Raw genomic sequence first — 25,282 nt, forward strand, 5'->3', positions numbered from 1 at the left:
AAGTATCAGTCTTTGTCGCTGAACTGCTTGATGTTCAGTGACAAACTTTGCATTTCTTTCGTAAATTAATAGAATCAGACCAAGTCAAATGTACGTTTCTAGAATAAATTAATAACTATTAAGATATCAATTTTAATCAATAAATTACTAATTCACTCAATGCACTATATACTGCAACTCCATTTCCCTGTACTACCTGGATGGGTCTTTTCTTGAAATCGTTCTTTTTATGGGGTCCTATATTTTATTAAACTGCCATTCTGCCTGCCACTCCTGTGCTTCAATGTTTCATAGATGAGCATTATTCTTAAATTAACTGCTGTTTGTGCCGCTGGTCACCACTTCATTTAGCCTTTTCTCTATATTAATGAATAATATTGTGAGCTGTGATGTGGACAAAAATGACTAGAAATGACTAGAAATTAATGTTATTGTGGTTATTAATACCGTAGGAACAAAGCTAGGCCCCAATTTTAATATTTGCTGTTTTTAGCAATTTATTAGCAACCAAAACACAGAACAGTATAAGCAAAACCAAGACAGCTATTAGATATATCAGCTGCCATAAGCGACCATTGAATTTTATGGGTTTACAATTTGCCCAAATTGTCTGGAAATCAAAACGTTCTGAAGTTTAGCCAATAGACAATGCCATACATAGATGATGTTGCCTATAGAAGCCTCTGCACTTTATACAGCAGAAATCCCTCTACTTCCCTGTGTTGGCTTACAAATGTTCTGGATGATGACAGTGCATGTGCAACCAGAATCCCGGGTCATAAACCCACCCAGTTTCAATGTTGTGTTGCTGCAGTTACACACCCATACATCCCTCCTTATTTATGAAATCCTAGTTGTGTTTTAGACTTGAAAAATGTTCCTGTCTACAGAGAGTGTAATTAGCAATCAAAGGTTTGATTCAGAGACTGGAGCAAATCATAAAGGTATATACTGTATGTAGTGAAGAAAAGCGTGTCAGCTTTGGTTTAACAGTGAAATTTCGTAATAAGCTAAGACACACCCCTCCCAACTATATAGCTGTGCACACACTAGGCAATAAATCAAACTATTTTTAATTTGAGCCAAAATGGAGCGCCAAATCGTCCGAATCAGTCAGTGTTTATGCACCATTGTGTGGGTATATAGTTAATTTGCCGAAGCACGAAATACCGATTGACAGAACCCCCACAACCAAATGCCGACAGACAAAATACCAACAACTTCAAAACACCAACAGGTACAAAAACACAGATGAACCACAAATACAAGTTTTTATGATTTTTTCACAAAACCCGTTCATACTTTTCCATCCCAGTTCGCACAGAGGGAGAATATAATATTGTGCAGAGAGGCACCGTGCCCAAGCAAGGTGAGTGCAGCGAACCATTAGATAGGACATGGTACACTAATATGGCATCCATATCGACATTACAACTGTGTCTGTTAAACATGAACATTATGATCATGTCGGTAGATTGACTATCGGCATTTCAATTGTTGGCATTATGTACCTGTCGGGATTTTGACCATCGGTATTTACACCTTCTCGATAGAACAGTGTTGGCCAATTGATTGTCGGTATTTCATTTGTCAGTAAATCATACTGAACCCATTGCGTGCATCTGTGTAATATATTATAAAACGGAACAAATGCAAAACTGTCAGATAAAATAATAAATATTACAATTTCTAGTCAACTAAAGTTTCCCTCAAACATGCAGGGCTAACAGTATATAAAAATTGATTGCAAAAAAACTCTGAAATATTTGCTAAACAATAACTGAATGTCAAACTGCATAGAAGAGGGAGACAGAGTGATCTACATGGAACCTTTATATAACAAAATTGTTATTTAGTTACTGCATTTCTATTATTTCACTAGATATATGAGTTGTATATAGTAATATTTAATAGTTAGGTAGCTAAAGTTCTTGGATACTATGTTTATACATTTTGAAAAAGAAAAATCTTTACAGAGAAAGCAGGAATAAAAAAGGACATTAATTCAAGTCATTTGTCAATTTATAATTGCAATCCCTTGTTCTGATAATGCATTTAGTATAATATTCATGCTTTTTTTCATGTTCTATGTACATAAGTACAGTCTCATTTGAATTCTTAGTTTTACCAGAATAATAAGGCTAATAGTCTAAGAATAAATAAACAGAATGACCTTGGAAAATAGTGACTCCTGGAATCACTGAGCCGGATCCATTGAATCGTGGGTTTATCTGTCTGCGCTTCATTTATCACTACTGTACACATATAAAGAGCTACAGTATGAGATATAAAAACGAGTACTTTTAAATGAAACATGATTTGTATTTGTATGTATTTGTAGGCCGTTTAAATAACGTGAGTTGTGTTTTGGTGCCCATTGTTAAAGGTCAGTTCTGACTCCTGCCTACTGTACCTCTCCCATCCTAACACCACCAACTAAAGCACAAACTGTTTATAGAAACATAGACCAGGATTTAACGACAAGCGATTTTAGTCAAAGTCGGTAGTTAGAATGTCCGACTTGTTACTAGAAATGGATCTATGAACGCTCAGAAGAATGCAAATCGTATCCGACTTCTGACTGATTTTTTTAAGGCTAACCGAAATGCATGCTATAGTAAAACAGTTGCAGGATAGGATGTTATTGTAGCTGGGGTAAAACGTTGAACAAAAAAACAACTTGCTGTGGACCAGAATAAGGCCGCAGCATTGCATGTGGATGAAATGCCGCCCGCCACTCTCATGGCTGCCCCCCTGCTCTGCAATTTCCCCCGCATGGCTGTGTATGGATGTTTTGCATAAACAACCAGTTGCAGCCTTGGGTCCAGAGACTTTTATTCTAGGGGGGTTGGTTTACTGTTTAATCTTGACCCTCCCCCTCCTGTCCTGACTCCTCCCCTTTCCAGTAATCACTCCTCCCCCTTCCACTCCTGATGCCTCCCCTTGTTTGGCCCTGTTACTCCTAAATCACCCCCACTGTCACTTTTTTGTCTGTTACCCATGAATCAATACTACAACGTGACCCTGTTAGGATAGGAATGGGCATTTACCTTCTTGTAGCAGACACTTCTGTTGCTAAGCAACCCTATTAACTTCCAGGAGAGACCTGGCATCTGAGGACAGTACCATGGTGGAGGGGTAAAAGGGTTGTAAGGTGAGGTAGGGCCAGTGCGGCAGGGTTGCATTAGCGAGGAGGACCGGGTGACGGCCCCAGAAGACAGAGCAATGATTGTGTCCCAAGGGAATATATAAATGTCTCCTGTCAGGCGCTGAGTAGTAGTACATGACTGGCAACAGAGAGTATGTGGCTGCTGGTGCGGTGCTGGGGGAGACAGGGCGCTGTGGGAAAGGGACATTATTACTGTCAATAATCAGGGTGGTAGAGGCCAGTAATAAAGGGAGCACTGTCAGGGCTGCCCAGCTGTCACCTGCACACACATATACTGTATCTGGGTTGCGGTATATACACACTATCCTGTATTTGGGGGTGACATGCCCTGTTCAGAGCACATGGTGCACAAGTCAGGAAGCAGCAGCTGTGAGTGTAATGCCTTCTGCTGAGTGTAGGATAGGCTAGATGAAGGCAGTCACAATCAACTGCCGTAGAGGGATCTAATGTGACCTGCGTCTTGGAGCTCTGCTCAAGTTCAATGCCACTGACAAAAGCTGGGAGGGAGCCGGACTTTAAAGAGTGTTTGTTTGCCTTGGCTGATGGCACAAGTGTTTTATAGCCTAGAGGGGGCGGTCGCCCCCCTCTGTAACCATCCCTGCTTGGGTATGGGGGCCAAATGATTTGATGGTCTCCGACCATCAAATCATTTGGAAGGTGCACGCAAAACTAAGACACACTCTGGTGCCTTAGCATTGCATGGTCCCTGTTTGGGAAGAAGGTGGGCAGCTGACATCCTGTGACATCAGCCCCCGCGGGCCCCCATGTCACAGCATCTTTTGCATGGGAACGCCCAGCATTTGCATGGGAAAGCCCATGAAAATCTGGGCGTTCCCATGAACACAGTTCATCGCTGCCACCCCACGCCCGCCGTCCTCACTGGTAGGTGTGAATGGGATCGCAAACTTTCAATTTGCTGTACCCGCTCGCACCCAGCGTCTGCACATGCGCAGAAATGAGCATGCGCAGATGAAAAACATTGCCCCATGAAAATGGGCGGAGGAGCAAGAGAATCAAAATATGGCCTATAATGTTTGAAATCAATTCCAAACACACAACTATAGATCATTTAAAACAATCAAAAATTGCAAAAATTCTTTCTATCTTAAGCTAAATATACTTATTTCTGTCAAAATAGCTTCTGTACTGTACTGCTTATGTATCTAATTAGCATATCGATGCGCATAAGATGCATCTAATGAGGACTTTTTTTTAAAGAAAATTACTTGTACAGAACATGAGCTATTTTGCCAAAAATAAATAAGTGCTTTCATTTTGTACTTGTTAATGAATTTAAACATTACCAAATAGAGCTCACCCAAACAAACCAGCTCTAATTATGTATGACTTTATAAAGCTGTTTGTGTATGGCTTTTTATCTCAGCTCGCATTACTGTACATTGGCCGAATTGTATGTTAGATATGATGAAAATATCTGGATCCAACTTTTTACTGGCAGCTTCCAAAATCAGACTCGGACGTTATTACAGTGTCTGAGTTTGTAAAATGTCAGGCAAATGTCAGATTTTTGCGTAAAAAAAAAATTAGATATTTCACAAAATCGGACCTAAATTGGCTCCCATTACATCCCAGCCAATTATAAAAGCTCCAAAAATGGATCCTCTGCTCCCCCCTGTATATGTCTTACCATAATTCTATGTATCAGAAAATGTTAACATTATTGTTTTATTGCATTTAGTATTTTATTTCTCAACTAGCACGTACTTATTTATGCTTTCATTTACTGTTAACAAAAAATATTGTATAATTCAATACCAAACTGTCAGATAAAATATTAAATATTACATTTTATAGGCAATAAATCAGAAACAGGGTTCCCTCAAACATTTAGGGCCCACAGTATGCAAAATTGAGTCAATAAATATCTATGAAATATTTGCTAAACAACAACTGAAATGTCAAACTTAATAAAAAAATTTAGAACATAAAATGAGCCCCAAGGTACCTAACGCCACAATTATTCAGAATAAATGTCTTTGATTTTCATAAAACCCTTTAGCACAAAGAAATTGAGCTTTCCCATTTTTAATAGCTTGCCTTCCAGTCAATGTTGCACAAATCAATATACAAATTCACTACATTTTTTTGATCTTGACTAAGAAATAAAATGTCTTACATTCATCTCGCTAATTTTCAATGTGCTAGATTAAAAGCCGTACTATGGTATGAGAATTTCAATACAGTATGACGCAAGTTTTTTTTCATAATGAGCACATTTTAATTTTCCGTTTGTTACGATCAATTACTGTCGAAAGGTGCATAAAATGGAAACTAAGAATGTAAGAATGTAAGTTATTTGTATGCATGTATTAGACTAGATTGTGTATTGCATTCTGGTACAAGTTGTAAAAATGTCTGTCATTTCAATATATGGTTACAGTATAGAGAACTGTTTGTGTCCTTATACAGTAGGTTTAAGTATGCGAAGTACTGTATGGTTATTTTACATTGAAAAGCCCTTAAATAATGGTCTCAGTGTCTAATAAAATTTAATTTAATTTCACATTAGTACTGTATGATACATGTACATCACCAATTATCCGACACTCTTGGTTCTAGCACTATACTGGATTATCCATTTTGCCAGATTATCGGTGGTTCATAAAGCAGCATCCTGATGGTTTACCCTCCTACCGCCTAAACCTAAACATCCAAAAGCCTGGCTCCCGCCCACAGCCTAACTGTGACCTTCTGCAGCCTAACTGACCATTCCTGTTTACTAATCCCACCCACAGCACCTAAACCTTCCGCAGCCTAACTGACTACTCCTGTGTGCTAATCCCACCCGCAGCACCTAAACCTCCTGCAGCCTAACTGACCAGTCCTGTGTACTAATCCCACCCGCAGTACCCAGGCCCGGCAATAGGGGGGTCAAGGGGGACAGCTGTTTTACATAATATGAGGACTATGTAAAAACCAGACCCGGACCATACAGGGAGGCTTTATCCTCCCCTCCTCCTCCTCTCCCTGGTGACAGGTGGAACAGGCAGCCCCCCCCCCCTCCCCCCCAGACAGGACACCCCCGGACAGGACACCCCCCGGACCAGACCCTACAAGCTCCAAAATGCAGAGTTTGATGTCCGGTCCAGCGGCCCAGGTTTTTTTTCCTTGTCCGGTTTTTACCCATACCCCATAATATGCAATAGACATTACAGTTTTTGGCATAATGTTTAATAGGCATTATGTTGTGCGGCATAAGGTGGGATGGGCATTATGATGTTCAGCAAAATGTGTGATGGGCATTATGTTGTGCGGCATAATGTGTAATGGGCATTACAGTGTGCAGCATAATGTGTAATTGGGATAACGGTGTGCGACATAATGTGGGATTGACATTACTGTGTGTGGCATAATGTGGGATGGGCATTACTGTGTAGATTTTTTGCAGCAGGCCTTCGGTCCGCACTGTCCCTGTTTTTAGTGTGTGTGGAGCAGCAATTCCTTTTCCGGCACAGGGCACCAAAATGTCGAGGTATGGCACTGCTGTTACTCCGCACATTATGTGTATATTATGTGTATACTACTATGGGCATTATATACCTTTTTTCAAGTATGGGAGGGTGCACATTTATATGTGCAGGGTTACGCCGAACACACTATCACCAGTCCTGGCTGTGAGGTTCGTTGGAGATGTGGGAATAATAAGATGTGGGGAGGAAAGCCTGGGTCTAGGATTGGGGGGGCCCCCAAAATATCAGTGTACAGGGCCCCAAGATTTCGCCGGCTCTGGCAGCACCTAAACCTCCCGCAGTCTAACTAACCAGTCCTGTGTACTAATCCCACCCGCAGCACCTAAGCTTCCTGCAGCATGACTCCATCCTGCAGTCTAACTCTATCTACATCCTAACTGAGATCTCCTGCACCAGGACGGCTCTACCAAAAGGCAGCTTTATGCAGCTTTCTAGGGCGCCGGGATTTGAAAATGAAAAACTATACTACAAAATGAAGGGTATCTATAGGGAAGACATCCTGGTTGCTCTTAATGTAAATTGCGGCTGTGGGACTTCTATGTTGTCACCCCCCCACTTTCACTTTATTGGCAGGATAGTGGGTATTGGTGGCTGTGTGGGATGGGGGAAAGGTGTGAATTATTAGATAGGTAGTGTCTAGATAGACGGTAAATCAGTTGATACTAAAAAGTCAATGTTCAATAGGGTCAAAAGAAAAAAAGAAAAATAATTATACCCCCTTCACACCGCGCTTGTTAAACTGTATATTACCGTTTTTTTCCCATTTTAAAACGTTTAAGGCTGCAGTGGGAAATCGCCATAGTTTATTTACAGGTTAAAGATGATCGGTATTTCACGTTTCAGAGCCATTTTCTATGCAGTGAGAATGGCTCTGTTCTACCTGGTTAAAAAAAAAACGGCGTGGGGTCCCCCCCACTGCCGTAACCAGCACCAGGCTGAAAGAGCCGGGCTGGTATTAGAAAATCAGGAAACCCAACAAATAGGGCTCCGCTGATTTTTTAAAACCAGCCCCAGGCTCCAGGGCCAGGGCTGGTTCCCAAAATACGGGGGACAAAATGAGTAGGGGTCCCCCGTATTTTAAGAACCAGCCCCAGCCCCAACCAGCCAGCAGGGTAATGCTACAGCCGGGGGAGACTTTTTATACAAGTCCCCCCGGCCAAAGCATTCAGCCCTGTGACCGGTCAGCCTGGCCAGGGGTCCTGGGGGTGTGGGGACCCCCAATAAAGGGGTCCCCCCTCCAGGACTTACCTGGCCAGGCTGAAGCCTGGTGCTGTCCCCGGTGACCCTGGAGCGGTGGTCACCAGGCTGAGTCTGTGTAAAAAATAGATATACTGTGAAACTATGAGTCCCAGCAAGCCACCCCAAGTGCCAGCATGTGGGGTATTAAAGGGGCCGCTGGTACTTGTAGTTCCACAGTACAAGAAATAGTTAAATAAACACACTGACAACCCAGAGAAATAAAAGTTTAATACATACATTACACAAACACAATGATACTTACCTATCTTGAGCCTGTAGGTAGGTCCCTGGGTCCGGGGCTCCAGGGAGAGACGCAGAGATGTTTCAGATGTTTGGACACACATAGTTGTATCGGTACTTTATTGGCCCTGATGAAGTCATAACCATGACGAAACGCGCTGGACCTTCTCTACTGACCGAACTGATCAACCCACCAGAGTTGTACATGCATTTGTGATCTATCAGAATCTGTATACTTGTAATACCCTAGTAAGGGTTTTTTATGTGATTGTACATTTTTTACTTGTTTTATACATTAAATATAAATTAATAATTCTAATTGATCTAATATTTGAGCGCCCTCTGAAACCCCATTCTTTTATATATAGACTTCTTTCGTCTGTTGTCAATATCTTTCGTCAACATCTTTTGTCCAGAACACTGGGTTCAATGGAAATGTCTTTCAACCAAATTGGTCAAAAAAATTGTACAGTGTGTATGCACCTTAAACTTACTTTGTTTTATAAACATAAAATTATAAATAATAAATAAAGAAACAATATACGCTTAATGAAGGGTTTGTTAGGGAATTAAAATAAAAGTTAGATTTTAATAAAACCCTCCCTTTTAATTGGAATCCTACCACGGTATCAATAGAGTGCACCAGTAAAGTCTCATTCTTCCTTTTTTTCTTTTTACATGATATATCTTGAGACCACCCCGATACATACGAGGGGTAAATATAACTTAACAGAACCATATGAAACACCAATATCTTAGGTGCCAAAAAGTGAAGATACATAAAGATATTATCAAACGAACCCCCTGCACCCCCCTTTTTTTCCCCTTTCTAAAGAATGTTCAATAGGTCAACATGGTCAAAAGGTCGACATGAGTTTTTCACATTTTGGGGTGTCAAACATGTAATGGGGTGTCAAATTAGTGTAATGCTTACTCTCGTATGGCTCGCTTCATTCGCCATGCTTTGGGCCTGGTACCTCGCTCCACTTTGTTTTGCTCAACACACTTTACCATTCTCAATTTTAGTCCATGTGGATGGTAAAGTATGAAAAAGTCCATTTTTTTTAAATGTTAAAAAATCATGTCAACCTTTTTCATGTCAATCTTTTGACCATGTTGACCTATTGCATACCAACATGTTGGTGTCGACCTATTGACTGTGTATCGAGATATTGTAGATCTATCAACCGTAACCAGGGGAGGAGGGGCAGTAGCTTAAAGTTTTGCCTAGTATGCCAAAAAGCCATACACTGGCCCTGCATCACCTAGACTCTCCCTTACAGTCTAACTATACCCCACAGCCTAACAGGAGCCCCCACAACCTAACTGAGCTCTCCCAAAGTATAACTTCCCCCCACCCTGCACTTTAATATTTACTTTGTTGGCAGAACCTGCAGATATCTTTAGATAGCTCTTGGCTTATTCACAATTTCTTTGAGCATCCTACAGTACATCCTGTTCTTAGATGAATATGCCGAAATGCCCATTCCAGGAATGAGTAATGATGTAACTGTTCCATTTGTAGATCATTTTTACTGTGTTAGTTTGATGCACTTCAGATTGCAGATCTCTTTCCAGGCAAGCAGTGAAAATTACTTGGACATCATTGCAGATGTTTGTATTTGTGGCAGTCTTAGCACAAAGCCACACGCCCCAGACTTAGGTGCTGATGGTTCTGCTTTTATGAAGATTTGGTACCTCTTCCTGAGGTTGAAATATTGAAGTACACTTGATTAGCACCACCTTTCTCCAGTGGCGTCACAACTGACAACTGGGGTGCAGGCCACAAACATGTGTCGCCCATCAGGGGGTGACACCAAAGTGCCAACTCCTATCCAGTGACAGGAGCCGAGTGCTGCACTGAAACATTAAGTGTAGTACACGACTCCTGACGCTATAGGAGCTGGCACTGCACTCACACTGGTTTCCGTGGCAGCTGGAACCTTGAGATCCCTCTGAATGATGAAGCAGGGGATTTGGGACATAAGACCCCACCCTCTATATGGGCCTTATTCTAGTTCACTCTTTCTGACAAAATTCTTCTTAGATGGACAAAACCATGTGCACTGCAGGTGGGGCAGATGTAACTTGTGCAGAGAGAATTAGATTTGGGTGGGGTTTTACTTCAAAGTGAGATCTATATTACAGTGTAAAAATAAAGCAGCCAGTATTTACTCTGCACAGAAACAAAATAACTTACCCAAATCTAATTCTGCAAAAAAGAGGAGGTATGGATCCGCACAGACTTAATACATATTTAGTATAATTTGTTAGAACCATATGTTTGACCAATATTTTGGACTACTCAATTATGTGGTGGTAGTCTAGGATTGGTGGTGCGCCCAACACATTCAGTATTTGTAACTGTGTAAGGGGGAGGTTGTATGCAAGAAGCATACAGGAAAGACAAATGTGCCTTTTTGGGCGCACTCTTTATTCAATAATTTTGGTATGATTAATTCATTAAAACATAGCTTTTATTGGCTTCTTTTCTAAAAAATTGGGAGCATTCTTCATTTCTTTGTTATTCGATAAATTGTCATTGACCATCAATCAAAGAAAAAAATCACATACAACATTTAGACAGGACATCAACATACATTTGAAGACATGCTAGGCTTCTAGCTTGTCCTCATGTGTAACCATCTGTTTCGTGACCCTTCACAATAATCAGGTTATAAATTTATATATATTATCTTTTTTATCTGTAATTTTTAATTTTTAATTTAGAGTTTTTAAATTTTTAAAAAAAAATATTAAATAAATTGCCTCAGCAAAATAGCATAGAATTTTCAATTTTTGAATTTTGTATTCAAATTGCCTCGGCAAAGTAGCAGCGATTCGCTCAGCCACACGCGCTCAGTCAACCTCCCATGCTCGTCAGTTGTAATGTCACAAGACTATTGTGTCTCTTACTTGGAAGAGGAGGGTAACCCAGTCCAATGAGTAGACCTGAAAAGGATATGTATAGTCAGAAGAAGGATATTGTCAGAAAGAGTGAACTAGAATAAGGCCCTATGTGAGGCCATTAATAGGCCCACCCTACCTTAGAAGCCCCTCCCATTTCCACAGAATATGTGTGGATCTTACATAAGCCATGCTGGGTGTTCTCTCAAAATACATCCTTGACTTGCCCCCTACACATGCGTCACGGCTTCATTACCATGCATACGCCCTGCGTTTGCATGGGAACGCCCATGAAACGCGGGGCGTATGCATAGGGTAATGAGGCTAAGTAGCCCTTCACGCCCCTCTCCGCCCCCTGTGCGGCGTCTAAAGAATAGGTGCGGCGGAAACCATCGGCGGTCCGACCGCCATTGCCATGAGGACCTTTTGCTTATGTCAACCTTTTTGTCTATGCTGCCCATATGATGCCGTGCCGACCTATTGCCATTGACCTACACACTGTTGACCTATCGACCGCTAGGTGGTGGTTTTACCTTTAAAAGCTTGTAGTGATGCCAGAAATGATGATTACTTTATCATTTAACCCTTCAAGTGCCAAGTGAATTTGTCAAAATATGTATGAAAATTGGCAAGTTAACGTTTGTATTCATTACAATGACCTGTAATGTGTACCTATTTTTTTTTTACACAACATTTTTTATTTGAATTTACATAACAAATGTGAGCGAAGCTGGCATTTTTAGCAGATATTTTGCACATCTCTCGCAGAGATGTTGGCACTCAAAAGGGTTAATTTAAAGGTGCCACAATAATTTGCAGCACTGTATAGGCTGAATAGAACATATATCAAAGACATAGACACCAACACTCAAATGACTGAACATACATACAGAAAACATATAACTTTCATAAAATCTAATAGGGAGTGTACTGTATAAACCAGCACTACTATTAAATAATAATTCTGAAAATTCCTACTTCAGTATATGTACAAGGCATTGGTTAGTCCTCACCTTGAATATGGAGTACAGTTCTGGGCCCCACACTATAAAAAGGACATTATAGAATTAGAAAAAACCCAAAGAAGAGCAACTAATCTAATCAGGGGAATTGAGAATTTAAGCCACGAGGATAGATTGAGCACTTTGGGACTATTTACACTAGAGAAGAGACATTTAAGGGGGGACATGCTCAACATGTACAAATATATCAATGGCCAATATAAGGAACTCTCAAGCACCCTTTTTACTGCAAGAAAAGAATCAAGGATGTGAGGGCATGAGTTTAGATTAGAAGAAAGAAGATTTCGTTTCCTAAAAAGAAAAAAATTCTTTACGGTCAGAGCAGTCAAACTGTGGAACTCTCTTCCTGGAGAGGTGGTGTCGGTGGACACAATAAATACGTTTAAAATAAGGTTGGACAAGCATTTATTGGATAAAAACATCCAGGGGTACTAATAAGAATCATATTATGTTTTTAAAAATGACTCACACTCTCTCGTTTACAAGGGATAAGCTATTAAAACCCAGGTTAAACTCGATGGATGCAAGTCTTTATTCATCCTCATCTACTATGTAACTATGTAACTATGTATATACATACTTATAACAACGCCATATCTCCATCTAAACCCTAAGTTTTCATGGTAACATGCAGTATATGAGTTCTTTAGAATGGAAATTGCTCAGCACCAAACTGTATATATTTATAATTAATTCTAATCGTTTTTCTCTCTTGTTTTGCTTTTTCTATTAGATAATCTAATTTTTTGAAAGTGAATTAAACAAGTGGACTCCAGTAACTCAGCGAAATTACAGGACCAGTCTGGCTTACTGAGGGCCATCTATGAATTTATATATGTGATGATGTCAGACATGAACTTAAACTGGACAACAAATGTCAGTTTTGAAACTTCTCTGTCATACATGGAAAATGACGGCTCACAATACAAAGAAGAACCTGTGATGTCCAGACGAGCGCACACAGTGGTGGCCATCTTCCTTGGAATTATACTTGTTTTTGGGTTCCTAAACAATTTTATAGTGTTGATTCTCTTCTGCAAGTTCAAAACCCTAAGAACCCCAGTCAATATGATGCTATTAAATATCAGTATCAGTGACATGTTAGTCTGTGTGTCTGGGACAACGCTGAGTTTTACATCCAGCATTCAGGGCGAGTGGATAGGAGGAGAATATGGCTGTCAGTGGTATGGTTTTGTCAATTCTTGTTTTGGTAAGTAAATCATTTTTTTTTTACTGTACGTCAAACATTTAATAAAGCATTCTTTAGCATGATGTTTGTTTTTGTATGCAAACATTTTGAGTGTATTTGACAATTGACTTAAAAAGGCTGGATATTTTCAATGAGCTGTTTGACTTACTGTGGGCTTGTATTGTCTGGTGAAGTGCTCAAAGCCACTATTCAGTTATTGCTTAAATTCCACAATCCCATAGCCTGCTATGGGGACTGCAGTATCTGCTGTAGTAAGGTTAGTTTTCCTCCCTTCGCTATTGTTTTATTGAGGAGAATTTGTTTCCTATGGATGCTTGTGGCTAACATTATATGGAAATGGCATTAGCAGAGTACAGCATCAGTACTTGTGCTGATAAATAGTTTTCCCATGCAAAGAATTGATAGTGTCTATAACAAGGTGAATTATCCAGTGAAACAATTTAGGGGAATTATCTTATTTAAGGGGAATATGTATGTAACACCAATTCAAATATTTAGATATCATAACCCTTACCATCTGCTTTTTGAAAAAAAAAATAGTTTCAGAGATTTTAGTAATAGACTTTTTCAACCAAACAAAAGAAAAGATGCAGAAATTACCAGTGATTGAATGCGCGATTTTACCAAATGAACACACAAGACCAATGAATTAGCACAGTGGCGTAACAATAGCCCCGCAGACCCCGAAAAGCAGAGGGGGCAGCCAAAATATTCCCAAGTTTGATAGATTTAGGCTCAATGAGCAAGCAAAGTCATAATACCATGCACGTTACATCATAACATTGCACCTAGAAGGCAGGACCAGCAGGTCTTTTAAGTGCAGTGCTGCAGGAATTTCTCTTTTTTGACTGGGGACCAGTATGGAGCATCTACAGCAGTGATGGCTAACCTTGACGTTACAGCTGTTGCTGAACTACACATCCCAGCATGCCCTGCTACAGTTTTACTATTTGGCCATGCTAAAACTGACAGGGCATGCTGGGGTGTGTAGTTCAACAACAGCTGGAGTGTCAAGGTTAGCCATCACTAATCTACAGGATGCCCTGGCAATGCTGCAGCAGTGACCCTGGATGTGGTACCCTGCTAGCCAGAAGGGCCATGGGGCAGCGACCAAATAGTTATGGTCCTGCATGGTCCCCCAAAATACTAGTAGCAGTGATAAAAGGTGAGGGGGGAATTGTTTTCAGATTTGTTTATGTCCATGCACCCTATCCTATATATTATCAAAACAAATGTTCCCACACTACACAAATATACAGGTCATACTTGCCTACCTTTTAAAATCAGCTCGGGCAGCAGCATCTTTGGGGCAGGGCCTAAAATTATTGTAAATTCCACCATTATTATTGTCAATATCACTAATCCTCAAAGTAGGGAGGAGGCTAACAGGATGGTGATTTGCATTCATTTAGTCTCTGTCTCTGTGCGGTACCCCTGAAAGAATAACATTTATTTTGTTTAATAAATGTTAAATTTAGTTTTTTTGAAGCGCACCACACAGAGACATTGCTTCCTGTCTTTGGAATTGTGTTGATTATTTGTAGGGATGTGCACTGGACACTTTTCAGATTTTGTGCTTTGGATCTGGATTTCTGGGGGTGATTCTAATTCATTCGAGTCCTTTTAACACCACCCTGTCGAACACCCCTCCCCCGCAACCGTTTCCAGCCGCAACCATGCAATCGTTACAAAGACACATCCCCTTGCATGTGCCCACAGCAGGAGAAATCAGTCCATGGTCGCTGACCATGGAATGCTTTCTCCTGCTGTTGCCAATATAAGTTAGTGGAGACGGGACGAAGACAGGGCAGGTAGCTGACATCATGTGACATCAGCCGCCCACCCTGGCAGACTTTGTTACACCCAAATTCCCATGGCAACACCCATGGCCCAGCACAGCCACCGTCCCATCCCGGCAACATTGTATATTGCATAGGCCATTCGCAGTCAGTGTTTTGCACACCTTTGTTCGTGTTTTGGATCTTGATTGGTTTTGCCAAAACCACCCTTCCGTGTTTTGGTTTTTGCTTTGGATTAGTATTTTAGTGGGGAAAAAAATCATGAAAACAGCTAAAATTACAGAATTTGGGATTTTCTTTTTCTACAGTATTAACCTCAATAATATTAATTTCCATTAATTTACAGTCTATTCTGAACACCTATAGGTATAAGAACTTCTTTTGCGGTACTTTGTGTAAAGTTGTATATTTAGTATGTGGTAAATGTGAGTTTATTTTAAACATAACATTTATAATTTATAAAATATAAACAAGTTAGTAATTCACCAGAACCTTGACCAATGTTATTATGATTATGTGTGATTATGCAGTTTTCCTGATTCTTGGATCTCCACTGACTCCATCAGGCTGCATCAACCACCTGAGCATCTGCTCCTTACAAGGAACATAGGCCCTCCATAGACCCTGGAACCGATAACCGTCTCTTGGTTTGTCCTTAATGCGTCACAGCAAGTTAATACAGTATAGCAGTATATTATCATACAATATGTCAACAAATGTTCACCACATATATTACAAGATTTAACACAGCTTGGAAGCAAAATGTCTGCTAATTGGTTCATAATGCGTCATAGCAGAGTTAATAACAGGATATTATCATGCAAAGTGTTGACAAACGTGCATAACAGTCATTACAAAATTCAGCATAGCTTGGAAGCACAATGTCTGCTAATTGGTACTGTGGTTAGAGAATATCAGAATATTATCATGTAATTTCAGCCGACAAATGCTTATCAGATTTATTCGAAACCTAAACGCAGTTTTGGAGCACAATATCCGCTAATTGGTACCGAAATTATGGAGACATAGGTATAGTTTCTCCTGTATGTATGTGGCTCACCCAGCATCTACTGTCCTCTCATCTCAAATCAGCGGATAATGAATGAGAGAGCTAGGGAGAAACACTGGATCGGAAAAGAGGAGAGGGAGAAGAGAAAGATACTTCTTCTGCTGATTTCCTGAGCAATGGTCCCCAATCACTGATATTCTTACCATATTGCAGTGAGTGCGGCCACGGCTCTGGGAGAGAGGACCAGAGGTACCTCCCATGGGGGACTATTTATGAAGCAGAGACTTTTTTTGCCCATAAAAAAGGTTATAAATACTCTGTCCTATTTACGAAGATGGATACTGTAGAGTAGTCATTGATTCCTCTGGAGGAACCGCTTTTTCTCCAGTGGTTATTGTGTCCCATAGCCTGCTATGGGGACTGCAGTATCTGCTGTAGCAAGGTTAGTTTTCCTCCCTTCGCTATTGTTTTATTGAGGAGAATTGGTTTCCTATGGACGCTTGTGGCTAACATTATATGCAAATGGCATTAGCAGAGTAAAGCATCAGTACTTGTGCTGATAAATAGTTTTCCCATGCAAAGAATTGATAGTGTCTATAACAAGGTGAATTATCCAGTGAAACAATTTAGGGGAATTATCTTATTTAAGAGGAATATGTATGTAACACAAATTCAAATATTTATATATCATAACCCTTACCATATCTGCTTTTTGAAAAAAATAGTTTCAAAAATTTTAGTAATAGACTTTTTCAACCAAACAAAAGAAAAGATGCAGAAATTACCAGTGATTGAATGCGCAATTTTACCAAATGAACACACAAGACCAGTGAATTAACACAGTGGTGTACCAATAGCCGCGCAGCCCCCGTGGTAGCGGTGAGGCACTGTGTAAGTGCGGGCACCGGGGGTCTGTGGGGCTATTGTAATGCTGCTCCAGCGTCTGTGCTGTGGCTGGGACCCGCAGATTTACCTGTCTGTGCAGCGGTTCCAGCTCCCCTCCTGGCAGTGGCTTCTTCTGAAATGAAAATGAACCATCATAAAATGTCCACCCCATACAGCAGATAGTTCTCTGAAACTGTCTGCTGTATGGGGACGGACATTTTGTGATGGTCTGTTTTCATACCAGCAGAAGCCAGGAGGGGAGCCGGGAACGAAGACAAAATCTGCGGGTCCATGGCACGGAAGCACAGCGGAGGGTAAGGCACGGGGGGCATGGACGGCGGGGGGGGGGAGGTTGTTAACTTTACTGGGGGGGCGCTGCAAAAATTTTTTGGCGGGGGCGCAATTTTGATAGTTATGCCACTGAATTAACAATTGAATGTACAGTGCATTCATAAAACATAGGCAACCGGACAGGTTATATAAAAAGTATATTGCAAGTAAATGAATAATAATCTGTAAATTTCCAAAAATTAACAATATGTTAATATACTGGAAAAAAAACACATCCAGTAAATGAAAACCTACTTCTCACCTTATCCCAGGCTATCCAAGTACTTTCACCTCAGAAAATTTAATTCTAACCTCACTGTATAATATTTTATAATGTTATTGGTACAAGTTCGGCAATACATTACATGAGAGAAAATCACTCAAACCAGAATCAGATACCATTTGCAACCTAGTCATGTGATTTCAGGATGCCATTCAGAATTCACCTAATACAAGAAGGATTCACAACTTAAAATAATTTTCATAAGTGATGCTCATACAGTAACTAACCATGAATGGTGCTCCAATCAATCAGCTCTTAAAAATAATTTTGCTAACACATAACAATTAAGCTAATTGGTTGGAGCACCATTTACGCGACGAGTGATAACAAGAATATCACTCATTTTGAATATTGCAACTGGTTATGATTATCTGAAAAAATATGAGTGCGCATCGTTAATGATATTTTGTATGGGCTTAATTCAGACCACAATGCAGGATAAATTTTTGTTATCAAAATGGACAAAATCATATTGCACTGCAGGTGGGCTGATGTAACGTCCAGAGGGCGAGATTCACCAAACTGAAAATGCGGTAAAAACCCTGTTATCTGGGTTTTTACCGCATTTTCATATGCAGCAAAGCCCCACCGCCGGGGGTTCACTGCGGGGGGTTACGCCAGTTCTAGATGGCGTAACCCCATGGAAGCCTATGGGCTTCCCTTCGCAACCCCCGCCGCCCCGCGCGGCCCCCGCCGATCCGCGATGCCCTCCCTCACCTGTGTCCGGGCAGCCTCCTGCTGTGCTGCCCGGACCAGTGATCTCCTCCTGCCTGCACCGCTTCCAGGTGCAGGGAGGAGGAAAAGGAGCCGTCACACAGCCGGCTGAGGGTGCAGGCAGGGAGGGGGGACCCGCAGCACATAGCCGGCCATCGCCTTGGCGTTAATAACTGCATATGTTACTGCAAATGCGGTTATTAACTCTGTGAGTGCCGGCGATGTGCTGCGCTGGTTGTTAGAGAATCCCGCCCATTGAGAGTTAGATTTGGATGAGTTATTTTGTTTCTGTGCAGGGTAAATACTGCCTATCTTTACAATGCAATTTAGATTTCAATTTGAACACAGCCCACCCAAATCTCACTTTCATGTTACATTTGTCCCACCTGCAGTGCAACATGTTCTACACAATTTTAAAACAAATTTGTCTGCAATCAGGTCTGAATTAGGCTCATTATCGGCCAACCACAGCTGATATTATTAACTATATCAGTGGCGGCCAAGGTCGCCTAGTGTGTATGGGGCTTCACACATGTGTGAGGTGACAATAACTTGCTGGTAATGAGGTAAGTGCCAGAGAGATTTACCAGGAAGCTGACTCTTGCACAACTGTCCTAGTGAACTGTTAGTGGCAATAGAACATACAGTATAGCAGCATTGGAAAATCTTTAGTGTAGTTTTTTATAAATATAGTAAAATGGGAGTTTTTTCCCCACCTGTCTAACATCTGCATTTTTTATTGTCCTTTTATCTGGGGAACTTAAATCCCTTCCTTTGGCCTCTCCCAGTGGACTAGTTATCCAATACTGAAAGATTGTCACTTCTTCTCTCATTCTTTACTCTATTTTGGTTTATTGCTTGTATCTCACATTACCATTTTAACATGTAACATCTGAGTATTCTCCAAAGGACACTGGCATGATCAGAAATATACTGTAAGACACCTTGTGAATAATAGAACTCAGTAAGAGAAACATCCTTTTCCATCCAGTTCTGTGTCTGCACCCTGCTACAGTGCTATTGTACTATATCTAGCCAATCATTTAAATTCCTGAATAAGTAGTCACATTCACCCTATATAATCCCCGAAGCTATGAATTACAACCATAGCGCATTTAGCAAGCATGTTGCCCTTAGGAGTATCCAGTGGCGGAAGTCCCGGAGGCAATGGAGTCATTTGCCGCCATAGGCGTGCGCAAGGGGGGTGCCGGGGGTGCACAGGCACCTCCTAATGACCCCCAGCACAATTGCAGGCAGCACCTCCTAATGACCGGCAGTGCCCCCTCCCCCGGCCGGCTAGCAGCTGCTGCGTTGGGCTGGCCTGGCTGGGCGCCTTCAGCAGTCAGCACGAGTCTATTCAAAAGGGGGCGGGGCCACGGGGGCCCGAGATTAGGCCACGCCCCCTGCATTTTCCTGTGCCCGGGTGGACTAGTGCAGCTGCAGGCTGGCTCCTGGCTGGAGATGTGTGCAGAGACTGGGGACCAGTGAGTAAGTGTGTGTGAGTGTGACATATAGGGGGACATTTACCAAAATGGATTCGTAGAAAAAAGGTGTATTCGTAGGGAGAAATACACCTTTTTTTTACGAATTTGTATTTTCGGGATTTACAATCCCAAAAATACAACAATTCGTAGTCCTAAAGATGTAACATTCGTATTTGTATTTACAAATACGAATGTCTACACCATCGATAGAATACGACAGAAATCACCATTCAAAAGAATGGTGGTTTCTGATTTACTAAGCAGCCGTATGGATAATACGGCTGCTTAGTGGTGTAAAACACCCACGCAAATACGACAGGAAAATAGAACACCATTTTCATGTCGTATTTGCGTTTTTGCCTGCACGGATCAGTCAGATCCGTGCAGGCTTTGGTGTAAAAAAATAGAAAAATTAAATAAATAAAAAAAAAACCGGCGTGGGGTCCCCCCCACAGCCGAAACCAGCACCAGGCTGACAGAGCCTGGAGCCAGTAATTAAAAATCAGGGAACCCGACAAATAGGGTTTCCCCGATTTTTAACAACCAGCCCCAGGCTCCTGCTCTGGGGCTGGTTCCCAAAATACGGGGGACAAAATGACTAGGGGTCCCCCGTATTTCAAGAACCAGCCCCAGGCAAAACCAGCCAGCAGGGTAATGCCACAGCCGGGGGGAGACTTTTTATACAAGTCCCCCCGGCCAAAGCATTAACCCTACCGACCAGTCAGCCTGGCCAGGGGCCCTGGGGGAGTGGGGACCCCCCCAATAAAGGGGTCCCCCCCCTCCAGGACTTACCTGACCAGGCTGAAGCCTGGTGCTGTCCTCGATGCCCCTGGGCGGTGGGCATCGAGCTGATGGTTTGGTGTAAAAAATAGAATAAAAACCATTGTCTTTTACTGGTGAACTATGAGTCCCAGCAAGCCTCCCCCGCAAGCTGGGACTTGGAGAACCACAAGTCCCAGCCTGCGGGGCATTAAAGGGCCCGCTGGGTCTTGTAGTTCCACAGTAAAAGAAAGAGTTAAATAAACACACTGACACACGTGAAAAATAAAAGTTTAATACATACATAACACATACATACTGATACTTACCTTTCTTGATCCCGTAGGTAGCCCTGGTCCTGATGTCCTGTGTCGTCCATGTCGGCTGTCTGCGTCGTCCTCCAGGTCCATGTCGACGGTCCGTGTCGTCCTCCAGGTCCATGGCGGTGTCCGGGTCCGAAGAAATCCATGTTGGAGCTGTGGAAGGAAATCCTACTCACCTGTTCCTGCGCTGAAGAAGTCTTCTCTTGATCCGACGTAGTCCAGGTAATCTTCCTGCTGTCGCCGGTCCCCGCTGTCTGCGCTGTCTCTGCATCGCGCTGAGGAGAGATGCTGAAGTTTCATATTCGGCGCCTCTCCTCAGACTGAATTCTATTGGCCGCCTAGCAGGCCAATCAGGAGCCGAGAAAGTCGGCTCCTGATTGGCCTGCTTGGCGGCCAATAGAATTCAGTCTGAGGAGAGGCGCCGAATATGAAACTTCAGCATCTCTCCTCAGCGCGATGCAGAGACAGCGCAGACAGCGGGGACCGGCGACAGCAGGAAGATTACCTGGACTACGTCGGATCAAGAGAAGACTTCTTCAGCGCAGGAACAGGTGAGTAGGATTTCCTTCCACAGCTCCAACATGGATTTCTTCGGACCCGGACACCGCCATGGACCTGGAGGACGACACGGACCGTCGACATGGACCTGGAGGACGACGCAGACAGCCGACATGGACGACACAGGACATCAGGACCAGGGCTACCTACGGGATCAAGAAAGGTAAGTATCAGTATGTATGTGTTATGTATGTATTAAACTTTTATTTTTCACGTGTGTCAGTGTGTTTATTTAACTCTTTCTTTTACTGTGGAACTACAAGACCCAGCGGGCCCTTTAATGCCCCGCAGGCTGGGACTTGTGGTTCTCCAAGTCCCAGCTTGCGGGGGAGGCTTGCTGGGACTCATAGTTCACCAGTAAAAGACAATGGTTTTTATTCTATTTTTTACACCAAACCATCAGCTCGATGCCCACCGCCCAGGGGCATCGAGGACAGCACCAGGCTTCAGCCTGGTCAGGTAAGTCCTGGAGGGGGGGGACCCCTTTATTGGGGGGGTCCCCACTCCCCCAGGGCCCCTGGCCAGGCTGACTGGTCGGTAGGGTTAATGCTTTGGCCGGGGGGACTTGTATAAAAAGTCTCCCCCCGGCTGTGGCATTACCCTGCTGGCTGGTTTTGCCTGGGGCTGGTTCTTGAAATACGGGGGACCCCTAGTCATTTTGTCCCCCGTATTTTGGGAACCAGCCCCAGAGCAGGAGCCTGGGGCTGGTTGTTAAAAATCGGGGAAACCCTATTTGTCGGGTTCCCTGATTTTTAATTACCGGCTCCAGGCTCTGTCAGCCTGGTGCTGGTTTCGGCTGTGGGGGGGACCCCACGCCGTTTTTTTTTTTATTTATTTAATTTTTCTATTTTTTTTTACACATTGCAGCCTGCACGGATCTGACTGATCCGTGCAGACTGCTAGAAATAATTCGTATTAGCGGCCGTATATACGGCCGCTAATACGAATTTCTACGACATCGGTGGGTTACAAAGCAGTCGTATATGACTGCTTTGTAACTGATCCTCCGGAACACGACTTTGCATACGACTTAAACAGTCGTATGCAGTCGTAGGGAAAATACCAATACGAAAAACTAGGTTTTTCATATTGGTAAATTTCCCCCATATTGTGATGGAGTGGGCTGTGTGGGAGAATGTAGTGAGGGGAACAGGGGGCCTAATTCAGGATTGCTCACTAAGCAGCAATCTTTTGCTGCTTAGCCAGGGCCGGTGCTAGGCTTTCATGCGCCCTAGGCAAAATTTTAGCTTGCCGCCCCTACTCCACCGAAAATCTACTTTTGAGCCTCTCACATAACTCTTGAAAACCACTATACAACCCCCCCCAGCCCCAACCAGCCCCTCCTCCTCCTACCCTCAGCCTGGAACGCGTCCCTAGCATCCAAGTCACTCACCGCCCCCGGAGCGCCAACACAGGGTTTGCACTTTGCAGAGAGTCGCGCTGTGTGCTGCTGTGCATCCCTTTGTGCGCCCGCTGGCAACCCGGCACTGTCTGCATAGCTGTGTCAGTGCTCTAGCAGGATTTCACCTGACTGCCCGCCTCTCCTCCCTCCGATTTACAGCATTACTTCTGACAGCCGCCAGACAGTCACGCAGACAGTGCCGGGTTGCCTGCGGGCGCACAGAGAGATGCACACAGCGCGGTTCTCTGCAACCCCGTGTTAGCGCCTCTGCCATATTTGGGGGTAGGAAGCTGACCCTTGCCCCTTTCTGATGTCCCTGCTTGTGTTGTAAAATAATATGATCTCTTTCAGAGACATATTAGAGTTCCGCCCCCTCACTGCCGGTGCCCTAGGCAGCTGCCTAATGGTAGCACCGGCCTGTGCTTAGCAAGCAGCACACCGCCCGCCGAACCCCTGTGTAATTTGAATATGGGTCACTATGTGCTAATATTTGTCACTATGCACTGTGTAATGTGAATATTGATCACTACACTCTGTGTAATATGAATATGGGTCACTACGTGCGAATATTGGTCACTGCGCACTGTATAATGTAAATATGTGTCACTATGCGCAGTGTAATGTGAATATCGGTCACTATGTGCGAATATTGATCATTACATGCTGTGTAATGGGAATATCGGTCAATATTGGTCACTGCGCACTGTGTAATGTGACTATGGGCCCAAGCGCTGTGTAATGTGACTGGGTCACTACGTGCTGTGTAATGTGACTATAGGTCAGTACGTGCTGTGTAATGTGACTGGGTCACTATGTGCTGTGTAATGTGACTATATGGGCCCAAGCACTGTGTAATGTGACTGGGTCACTACGTGCTGTGTAATGTGACTATAGGTCAGTACGTGCTGTGTAATGTGACTGGGTCACTACGTGCTGTGTAATGTGACTATGGGCCCAAGCGCTGTGTAATGTGACTGGGTCACTATGTGCTGTGTAATGTGACTATGGGTCACTACGGGCTGTGTAATGTGACTATGGGTCACTATGCACTGTGTAATGTGACTATGGGTCACTATGCACTGTGTAATGTTACTATGGGTCAGTACGTGCTGAGTAATGTGACAATGTGTTACTACGTGCTGTGTAATGTGAATGTGGGTCACTTTGTGCTGTGTAATGTGATTATGGGTCACTACATGCTGTGTAATGTGAATTTGGGTCACTACATGCTGTGTAATATGATTATGGGTCACTACATGCTGTGTAATACCCAGTCACTACATGCTGTGTATACCCAGTGGCCTTTACCGCTGCTCTGCCGGACCGATGATGAGGTGAGTAGAATTAAATGGGTGAACGGTGTACAGCGCGTGGGGCCCCCAGCGACATTTATGTGGTAGCATATGTAATAGCCATTACAGTGTGTGATATAATATGTAATGGGCATTATGGTGTGTGGCATAATGTGTAATGGGCATTATGGCACAATGTGTAATGGGCATCACGGTGTGAGGGGTAATGTGTAATGGGCATGGCATAATGTGTAATGGGCATCACGGTGTGAGGAGTAATGGGCATCACGGTGTAAGGCGTAATGTGTAATGGGCATCACGGTGTGAGGCGTAATGGGCATCATGGTCTGAGTCAAAATATGTAAGAGGCATCATGGTGTGAGGTGTAATGGGCATCACAGTGTGAGGTGCAACATGTAATGGGCCTTACAGTGTGTGGCATAATGTGTAATGGGAATTACAGTGTTTGGTATGTGTATTGGGCATTAGGGTGTGTGGCATAATGTGTATTGGGCATTATGGCATGTGGTATACTATGTAATGGGTGTGTGACGTGTAATAGGCATTATGGTGTTAATTTTTGGCACGCGCCTGCAGCACGCACTGTCCCTATTATCCCTATTTTACAAAAATTTGTCAACCCCTGGCATAATGTGGAATGTCCATTACTGTGTGTGGCATTATGTTTGATGGGCATTATGGTGTGTGGCATTATATGTAATGGGCATTATGCTGGGTGGCATTATGCGGAATGGGCATTACAGTGTGTGGCATTATGTGTAATGGGCATTATGGGGAGTGGCATTATGTGTAATGGGCAGTACAGATGGTGTAATGGTTAACATTACTGCCTCACAGCCATGAGGTCATGGGTACAATTCCCACCATGGCTCTAACTGTGCGGAGTTTGTATATTCTCCCCGTACTTGCATGGGTTTACTCCGGGTATTCTGGTTTCCTCCCACAATCCAAAAATATACTGGTAGGCTAATTGGCTCCCAACAAAAATTAACCCTAGAATGGCTGTGTGTGCCTGTATATGTAGTAGAGGGGATATAGATTGTAAACTCCACAGGGGCAGGGACTAATGTGAATGTTCAAATATTCTCTGTAAACCATTTCGGAATATGTGTGCTCTATATAAGAAACTGTTAATAAATAAATAA

The 25,282-nt window shown here is 42.8% G+C and overlaps 1 protein-coding gene across 4 annotated transcripts in view; it reads left to right on the plus strand.

The window, feature by feature from the left end:
* LOC146060609 (pinopsin-like) overlaps positions 1 to 25,282 on the plus strand; it is a 251,475-nt gene that overhangs the window by 64,913 nt on the left and 161,280 nt on the right. For all 4 annotated transcript variants that reach the window (XM_083174000.1, XM_083174001.1, XM_083174002.1 and 1 more), the window contains one exon: positions 12,802 to 13,278. In XM_083174000.1, coding sequence (XP_083030126.1) covers positions 12,909 to 13,278 — 370 coding nt within the window. In that variant the 5' untranslated portion in view covers positions 12,802 to 12,908. The remainder of the gene's footprint in view (positions 1 to 12,801; positions 13,279 to 25,282) is intronic.

Source organism: Crinia signifera, chromosome 2 (assembly GCF_055691185.1).
Source record: "Crinia signifera chromosome 2, ASM5569118v1, whole genome shotgun sequence".
Lineage (NCBI taxonomy): Eukaryota > Metazoa > Chordata > Amphibia > Anura > Myobatrachidae > Crinia > Crinia signifera.